Source organism: Poecilia formosa, unplaced genomic scaffold (genome assembly GCF_000485575.1).
Source record: "Poecilia formosa unplaced genomic scaffold, Poecilia_formosa-5.1.2 Scaffold133, whole genome shotgun sequence".
Classification (NCBI taxonomy): Eukaryota; Metazoa; Chordata; class Actinopteri; order Cyprinodontiformes; family Poeciliidae; genus Poecilia; species Poecilia formosa.
Genome location: NW_006800072.1, coordinates 907578 through 917581, shown reverse-complemented (window position 1 = coordinate 917581; position 10004 = coordinate 907578). Strand labels below are relative to the sequence as shown.

Here is a 10004-nt window from a genome sequence, read left to right as displayed (position 1 = left end):
TATATATATTATACTTCCGCTTTCTGAGACCGCGCATGTGTTGATCTGTGCTGCAGCAACGTTATACTTCCGCTTTCTGAGACCGCGCATGTGTTGATCTGTGCTGCAGCAACGTGCATCAGTTCCTTTCTGACCCCGGCGTTAATCTGCATTCATTCTGAGGTTCCAAGCTTTTCTCCAGTGCTCGCCGAGTGTTTTATCACTCGAGGCTTCGTCCTCTGTGGTAGGTCCGTAGGCCCCTTCTAGGCTGTCGTACGGGACACAGACACGCAAAAAAAAAACAAAACAAAAAAAAAACAGACGAGCTGCACAGAGCCGAGCTTGCCGACTCGCATCGATTTAGTTCTGCCTGCTCGCACTTCGAGTCACGTCGTTTCGTCCGTCTTGGGTTTAAAATCGCAGAGCCGCTACTGTCAGCGTACGTAATGTATCGCTAAGAGGAAACAGTAAATAGACGGAGACGTCCATCTGCAGAAAAGAGGAAATGAAGATGGTGATGACGGCTTCACTGAAGGCAACCTCTAGATGCTCAATAGCAATGGCGAAGCCTTCCCTCCCACTGAAGCGGTTACTCTGGGTGTTTATTGTCTTTAGTCTATCTCAAAGGTAAGCTATTAAAATGCACATTTCCCTTCATATCGTGAATCTATGTCGGCTCTGTGGATCTGCATATTTCTTGTTCTAACTGCACATAGCAATGCATGCCTCCTCCCATTTAACACCACCCTGCTATTTACGGATTTCAAGCGATGAAAATCTTGATAGGGAATAAACCCGGTGGGTATTTTAATGTTTACTTTCATATACCTGTGGCTTGAAACTAAACGAGCTTTAATAACCTCATCAATACATCGATTGAATTCTTTCTATTTACTGAAAACAACGTCAGAAACATCCATACTGAGTGTAAGATTTGTTGCTGTTTAATCTTATGGTAGATGTCTCCTGCAGATTCTCTCAGTATGTCTCCGGTTAGAAATAGCATAGTGGCAGGCTAAGTTGGGGGAAGCTAAAGCTACATAAGCTCTCTTCAAGGATCAGGTCTATTTCAGGAGTCAAAGCTTCCTTTATAAACTCATGTGTCAGATAAGCCTCAGGTGAAATATTGGACAACTGTCAGCTTAATTTAAGAGCTTGGGCATTATTGAGAGCTTTTGTATTTTTTATCTGAAATAAAAAAAAATTTCAAAATGGCAGACAACCACACAGAGAACATAAGAGAAAGGCACAGACACACCAAGAGTGATCCTCAACATTTTTAGTGTCAATTTTAGCTGTATTTCAAGTGTGGGTGATTTTTCTTTTTATAAAATAAAAGCTGTGTGCCAGTTAGTTCATTCCCATGTGCAGAGAGGGAAAAAACAGCTGATATTTTTCTCCTCCCATCATTTCCTCTTGTGCTGCTTGAAGAGTGAAAAATGGAGGCAGATAAATCAGTCTCCATCACGTTAATCGCAACCTCAGGGCTCCTTGTCCAACCCTTCCTTTGTCAGGCCTGTTTATTTCTAATTGTGTGCGTAATTAGTGTTCATAATGCGTCAGGGTAAACTCTACACTCTTCACATTTACATCTGAGGTTTGTTTTTATGAAATTGTGCAAGAGTTCAAACACCAATAGTTAATGCAAATCACAGCAAAGGTTTTTCCAGTTTACCTAAAATATTCATATAGGGAAAGATATTTTTTAAATGAAAGTCACACATTATATCAAATATATTTCAATTTGACAATGAAGGCCCTGCAGATGATTTAATTAGCAGTTGTTTGTTTCCTACCTTTTTTTCATAAAGTTAATTATGATTCATGTAGGAAAGCTCTTACATAAGGCATTTCCTAAGGTCTCTGCATGCTTTCAGTGTGATCTATGCCACTTTGTGACTCACCAACATCTGATGTGCATTGATGTCAGACTGCATTATGATACATGGACCTCAGTGCAGGTCCAGATATAGATCAAAGCTGCTACTTGATCCTGGTTAAAAGAAAACCAACAAACAACATGCAGGAAATGTGTTTGGACATTGTTTCATTTATCAGCAACTGATTATGAGATGTGGGTCATGAAAACATTGATGTCATGGGAACGCAGCCGTGAAGAAGTCATGTGACTGACTTTTTATTTTCCTTTTCAATGCTTCAACTCATTCTTAGTTGGAAGAAGGAAATAGTGACGTAGCGAACATAGCTACATAGTTGATGTAACTGGAAATTATATATGAGAAATGTTGTTTACCTCCACCTTTGATTGAGGGGTGGGTCAAGGTTACTTATATGATCTGCTTTTTTCTAAGCTAATGTTGCTGTAAATGTCTAAAGGTTTGTCCTGTTAGCAGTTATTGGCAACGTTGAAAAGGTGTTACAATAAAATATCCAAATGTTGTTTGTGTTTTAATATATTTATTTAAGGCTATTTTTAGGTGATAAAGTTGCAAGGTAATCATATTGTTTTATATTATATTTCAGAGAAACAGAGTGATTGCATCATCAGGAGCTTTTTCATACAGACAATTGTTTGCAGTTCATATGTACAGTGCCTTCTGTTGTTAAAGATGTGCAAAAACAGAATGGCATAGTAGTTTTTCTTAAGGAGAAGTGTAATTTGAGTATGTTTATTCACTGTGAAAAAATCTCTGACTTTAGCTATTTATACATTTTTAAGATATGTACACAATTAATTGCACAATGGTGGTTGTTAAAATGTTCATATGACCTTAGAGGGAAGTTAGTCCTGAACATTACACTGCCGTCTTATTTTCATTTTCAAACTTCAGCTGTGAAGCAGACTGCCTCACATTACACTGTAGAATTTTTAGGTACAGCAAAGTGTTTCTGGTTTAACTCAGCTGTTGCAAGTTTTTATGTTCTGTGGCAGCAAAACAAGTGTCAACTGTCATCCATTCACTACCCTGCTTGGCAGTTGGTATGAGGTATCTGTGCTGATATGCTGAGCAGAGTTTTGCCCAAGCTGTGCCTTATGGCTACATATCACAAACTTGGCCTAATTTGTCAAAGCTTGTTTCCTTGATGTTCTTTTGTTTTGTTTTGAATATTTTGCAGCACTTGTGGCTTTTGTTTATTCAGAGCATGACAAGAAGAATGCCCAAGAGATAAAAAGAGACAACAAGCAGTGAGTTTGATTCCCACGGTTGGGAATCAAACCCGAAACAGCTGCGTTGAGGACTGGAGCCAGCCTCCATTTACTATATGCCTGCTACACCACAGAGTCCCCCAGGTTGCCTTGTTGTGGCATATTTCCAGATGTATGTCAGTTATCGATAGGAATTTCACTGCTTTTCAGAGACTTGAAGTTTTCTTTTGGCAACCTTTCCAAAGACGATTCACCTAGTCAGTCCATTTTCATTTTCCTGACATGAAGCCCTGCAGCAAGTTAAATGTAGTTGCTTTTGTGAGATTTGGCTGAACCTAGGGAAGATTCTGATCTTCCAAATCAAATAAACATAGGGACGTTTTTCACACTTAGGACATATTTTTACATTCATAAAGATGAACTTCAAATGATTGTGACAGACTTTTAAAATTCTGACCAAATTGTTGCAATGTACTGCAGGGCCTGGCTGCTGGTTACCTTACTAAATATCTTTTTATAGAGCTATTTTGCATTTGTTCTCTATTTTGTTGTGTGTGAACGTTTATGTTTCTCTGGAAATTCATTAAAATATAGACCAAATTAATAAATAAGTATCATATCAGTGCATCCCTAGCTGTTGTTGTTACAGCTGCAGTACGTCGTCATTTTCATTTATTTTTCATTATTGAACAAGAGGCAGCATAGATATCTGAGCTAAAAATTAAAATATAGAGATGAGCAGAATTAGTGTTTGTTTGGTTTAAGTTTGCTTTAGCTTTTACCTGCAAATATTGATTTTAGATGTGTGAATGTTGGCTCCGTGTTGCTGTTGAGTAACATGGAGGCAACCTAACTACTTTTCCACTGACTGTCAGTAGAAAAGTCAGATTTGTGTCAGGTCGCCCTACAAGGCAGCTTAGACTTGGTAAACTGTGTTATGTAGCCATGTTGTCTGAAGTCAAATAGAAGACAGGTGTGGGAGAGGTTAATCTAAAGTCACACACATTTAATCACTGATGCAGAAAAGTAGATGTACAATTTGTTTGATTTGGTTTTTTTAAAAATATGGTAACTCTAAAAATAATATCTGATATAGAGCAGAGTTACAAAGTTACACACTCTGGCCATTTAAGTAGACACACCTTTTTATCACTGGGAACCAACTAATCAGACATTGAACAAGTTGTTAAGCAGATTTCCTGGACATTTTTGGTCCTTTTTGTCAGTATAGCATTGTACAGTTGCTGGCTGCACGTCATTGATCCATGTGTCTTGTTAAACTGCATCTCAAAAGTCGCTTTGGGAGTGGACTCTTGTGACTGTAGAAGCCATTGGAGTACAGTGAACTCATTGCTGTGATCAAGAAACCAATCTGAGATTATTTGAGCTTTGTAATAAGATCCACTAATATGAAGAAAATAGCTTATAGAAGATTGGTACACTGTGGTTTTAAAGGGATTTACATCATCAGTTTGGATACCCAGGTAGATTGCGGCATTTAAACAACATTCAGTCGCTACTAAGTGGCCTGAAGTGTGTCAAGAAAATGTCTCCCATAACTTTACACCACCAGAAGCAGCCCATACTATAGAAAACCAGACAGGACAGAGATGTGTTTTCATGTTATTTACTCCAGATTCTGATCCCACCATGAATGTACCAGTCCAAATCAAGATTCCCAGAACCAAGACAACTTTTACCAGTTTGTTATTGTCCAAGTTTGATGAATTTGTGACAACTGTAACCTAATCTTCTTGCTCTTAACCCATGGGAGTGACACTAAGTGAAGTTTTCTGTTGTGTTCATCAGGAATATTTTTCATACCTTGGTTGTAATAAGTAGTTATTTGAGCTACTATTACCAAACGACTGCCACTCACTGGATTTATTTTATTCCTCTTCTTTGGGTTTACAGATAATAAAGTTTACAGTTTATTATTTGTAAACTTGAGTGATGGTTCAACATGAAAGTTTCTAAAATTATCAGGACAACTCATCTCTCACCCAGAGAAGTGTAGTGTTAGCTACAAGCTAACATTCAAGATATTGTAAAGCTCTTTGTTTTGTGATTCTAATGCATGGTTTGATCACTGGTATGTCTTTATTACCAAGTCTAAATACCAAAATGCTGTATGTTGCTACAATTTGATTCACTAATACACTATTTGGGTTGTCTTTCCTTCTAAGTGTGGTTAAACTTGCTAAAAGAAAGTTTAGCAAGTTTAGCAATAGAACAAACCTGGTTTGTTATATTGTTCTTGACAAAGTGAAGCCAGAACTGCTGAATGCTGTGCTTTTTTGTCAGATTTAGTTTCTTTATATTTAAAATAATATAGACAACCAGAATGTGAAGTGGTCGTCATAGAGCTGTTTGTTGCCATGATCCAACTACATTGTTCTCATTTTTATCTCTGCAAACAAAATCACTGGCTTACATATTCATATTTATAAACACAAATACACACATGCAGCTCAAACTTGCGTTCATATTGCTCAGTGCTCTTTTTCTCTCTGTGTAACTTCAGGTATCAAATTAGTAGGCAGACCCTCATTTCTGTCTGCAGTGGAGAACACATGGCTTGTCCTTTGATCCGGTTATGTTGGGAATATTTCCATAGAGAGATGCCATTCAACATGAATATTAAAAAATCCAGCTACTTTGAAAAACTGCAGATATTTTTTCCCTCTTGCTTCCCTGTCTGTCTCCTCTGTCTGCCTGTTTATGCTCACCTAAATAAGCGTGTTCATTTTCCTCAGATGCAGAGTTAACTGTGGTTTATTGTTGCTCAGTGGTCAGATTCTTAGTGTGCTTAAATCTTTTGTGCGACAGATAATATGCCGTCTTTATTTTGGAATTCATTTGAAATATTTGCTCTATGGAAATTCCCAACAACAGAGATGAAAGAGTCTGGGTGTTTTTTCTTGTCGTTGGCTATCAGGTCAGTGAGATGATTCTCAGCGTCTGATATGCAGCATTGTGGTGCGATATAAACACCAACCAGAGCAAAGGAGGAAAGCTCCCTCTGTAAAAAGTCTTAAAGAAACCCAAAGATGGACAACAAAAAATTGGTGTACTTCCTTTTATCTGATAAATCCTTTATCTTCCTGTTTGCAACACCTGGAAAATCAATAATTCAGAGAGAAAAATGTGAATGCTACCATCAGCCGAGTCTTACGAATAGTAAAGCATCATGATACAGTACATGTGTAGGGTTGCTTCTTATCTAAGAGTGTGACACACAGTGTTGTATTTTGGTGATTTGTGTATTGATGAGCCACTCTCTCACTATGTAGAAGAATATAGATCAAAAGAATGATATTTAGTTACTTGAGTCAGGAGCGTTGAGAGATCTTAACTCTGTAAAGGAAATGTTATCTATTCTTAACAGGTTAATAAACAAAAACAATGTCATTAACTTAATGCCATAGCAGTTCATGGATTATCTAGCATGGGGTAAGAAATTACTAAATGTATGAAGAAGATTCTTCATATATTTTAAAATAAATTTTTCACATATAGTTTGCTTATTTGCTTATAATAGCCTTTGAACCTTTTTAAAATCTGTTCAATATTTTTTTTCATACCATGGAGACATGTAAAAATATCTAAAAATATTAGAGCTGCAAAGCAGAACATTTTTGTCCTTGCCAAAAGTTTTGGCTGCAAATTAAAATCCACTCTGGGAGTTGTTGTGGGAGGTAGAAAAGTTGTATTAATTAATTTATTTATTTATTAAGGTTTAAGTTTATCTTTTTGCTAAGACTTATTGACGACTCATTAATGATATGATATTAGGTTATATCATTATGACCTAATAATGATAGGTCAGGTTTGACCACCTATTTTCAGGTGGTTTGACCTGAAGATGGAAATTTACTTACCACTCTAAGTAAAGTCAACTAGAAGTTTGTTTTTATTTTAACTCAGAAACTAAAGTTCATTAAGTTGATTTAACAAGAGACAAGCTGGCTAAATTTTTTTTTTCTAAATTCTGATGTAAAATTTGCAAGATTTATTTGACTTAAAGAGTAGAAGTAGACACAACTAAATGCAGCTGAAATATTTCAGTTGCATTTAGCCTCTTTTTTTTATTACAGCACATTATTGTGTAATGGCTTTTAAAATAACAGCAAGTTTTGCAAAAAAAAGTTGACATGTTTTTGTTGTATTTTTTTAATATTATTTTTGACAGTTGTCCTTCCTTATAAAATCACAACCTGATCTTAGAGGTGTAAAAAGGGGGTTACATAAGCTGATCAGATAGCTTGGTGCTGTTGGAAGTCAAGCCAAAAAAGAAGCTCTAAAAATGCCTCTGTCCCTGGAGATGCTAAAGTATGTCATAGTTTAGTGGATGATTTTGACCATCTGCTTGGAAGAAAACAGATTCTCCATCAGGTCACTTCCATAATAAGATAATGACTACTTATATATGATGAATTTGTTGAAGTTGTGACCCAATGTTAATATTTAATCAGTCTTCCATAAAAGGTGTTTTGTTACTTTTCACTTTGGGAACAAATGTTATAACTTTTCACTAAATTTAGTGGGTCTTTTTCAGAAACATAACTAAAACCATCCAATCATTAAGCATAGGTCCAAACTGAGCTCTTTTTTTTATTTTTACTTGCACTTTAACCATCAGCCTTTATGGTACTATATATATATATATATATATATATATATATAAAGTATTATTTTGTAAAGTGCCTTGAAACAACACTTGTTTTGAATTGATGCTGTATAAATAAACTGAATTGAATTAATTTACATATTTCCAAAGTTATTGATGCACAAACATCTTAGGCCTCGGTGCAGGACCTTGTGGAACCCCATTCACGGTCTTAAACAAATTAAATTTAAAATTTGATTACTTTACCAGGGTATGAATTGTGGTAGACAAAAAGTGCACAAAGGTTACAGAAGAGCAAAGAAAATTGTTAAAATATAGTAAAGGTATAACGTACCATGTCCAGCATATGCTAAAGGCAGATATAAAATGAAGAACATTCATGTTTATGAGTATTGTGTCAGTGATTGCTTTGTGCTCCCAAGTTTCTGTCTTGTTTTAAAGGATCGAGACAACAGACACCACAAGGAAACCCAGATATTCTGTACCTGCAGAACATTACTGCAGCATTTTATAAACTTAGTTCCACAGGATAAAATAAAAACAGTAAAGGGATTTCAATGATGATTTTCATTTTGACTGAGTTTTTTTTTTCTTTTTACACTTTGGCTGACGACAATTTCATATTCCAAAATACTTTTTTAATCCCAAGGGGAAATTAAATGTTGTCACTCATCAATCTAGATTCTTCAAAGAGTTATTGAAGATGGTGACGGCTGTTGGCAGGAAAGATTTATGCCTGCTTGCCTTTTTAAAGCATTCACCAGTTCCGTGTACTTTTCCTTCTCTCTTCCCTGCAGCTCCCTCCAGAATGATGATGATGATGAGGTGTCTAACAAGACGTGGGTGCTGACTCCCAAAGTGTATGAGAGTGATGTAACACACATCCTAAACAGCCTACTAGATGGCTACGATAACAAGCTCAGACCTGACATTGGAGGTATGGAGTGTTTTTTTCTCTCTCTCTTATTTTCACAGCTAATGCAATTAGTCAGTCTGTAATCAAGCATAAGCAGAAAAAAAAGGATAAATATTTTAGAAATCATAAATTGAATCAATATTTTGTTTATGTGATTATTAATGACGGTGATAAGTAAATTTATTATTAATTAAATTATTAATTGTGGTACCACTAGATTACTGCATCATTAGCCAAAGATGCCAGGCACCCATGAAAGAATGAATTCAATGCTACTGAACAGTAAACACTCCTCACACAGACACAGAATGATCACAGACATACTTGTCTGAAAATTTATTAACAAAAGAGCCAAATTTTGCAGTTGAAAGATTAATTATTATGCACTGAGAAAAAGACACAAACATGAACAGATTTCTAATACCAAAAATATAGCTTCAAGGCTAAGAGAGACCAGTGAATCCTCCAAACGTGTGACAACAATCACACAGCATACAATCAGCAACTCTTCAGTGAGAAGCATTAACCAACATATAAAAGAAAAATGGCTAAATAATTTTATCTAACTACCAAGCCCAGACATGTGTGGGGCAATGCTTGGCAGACTGGCAAAAAGCAAAACAATCAATTGGAAAAACTCTTTCTGGTCCAGCAGGCAAGCTGGTACACAGCTGCCCCGCTCCGGCAGAGTCAGCGGCATCATTAAGTTTTAAAGACCAAAGGGAAACCACTCATCGACGTTCACCGTATTGGCTTTAGTGGACTTCTGGAGGAGTTGGACGACAAAGGAAATGACACATCTCAGTTTTGACTAAGCACACAACTGATCTTAAACTTTCTAGCTCATCCTTTGAAGGTTTTAGAAAGTCCTCTTTCCTGCCCAGGAGGTTGAAAGCAAAATAATCCACATGTGACTGTGTGCCTTCCTTTCGGGCCTGTGACGCCAGGGGAAAGGCAGGGCTGGATGGTTGAGAGCGCATGTGCCTATTCTGACATCTGGAATGATGATCTCCAGCACTTCAACATATGCTGTGAGATGCAGTCCAATCAGTTTGTTTTAGTAATACGGTTGCCTAACAAATCAAACAGCTTCCAAATCAAGTTTGTTCTGAAAACTTGAAGTTCTTGAATTTTAACTATCCTCAAGTTAAAATTCAGAACCATGGAGAACAAAGAATCAGTTCATCATGGTCCTGCAAGCCCACAGACACGTTGCTCATCAGCTGTGGTCAAGTACTGTAGGTGTCTTCTGTTTGTTCAAGCTCCAGAAATTAAACAAGATTCCAAATTCAAATGAACTAATTCATAATTACCACATGCCATAATTAGTCAATGCCACTGTGTGTTGAGCTGTGACAGGCAGCCTGGCT

At 36.7% G+C, this 10004-nt stretch overlaps 1 protein-coding gene across 5 annotated transcripts in view; it reads left to right on the top strand.

Annotated features, from left to right (window-relative positions):
- Positions 1–69: 69 nt before the first annotated feature.
- Positions 70–10004, top strand: part of gabrg2 (gamma-aminobutyric acid type A receptor subunit gamma2) — a 41768-nt gene continuing 31833 nt past the window's right edge. For 3 of the 5 annotated variants that reach the window (XM_007562044.2, XM_007562043.2, XM_007562041.2), the window contains exons 1-2: positions 72–606; positions 8516–8655. In XM_007562044.2, the coding sequence (XP_007562106.1) occupies positions 485–606; positions 8516–8655 (262 nt within the window). In that variant the 5' untranslated portion in view covers positions 72–484. Of the gene's footprint in view, positions 607–8515; positions 8656–10004 lie in introns of all 5 variants that reach the window. The other 2 variants (XM_016676385.1, XM_007562042.2) reach the window with 2 other exon arrangements.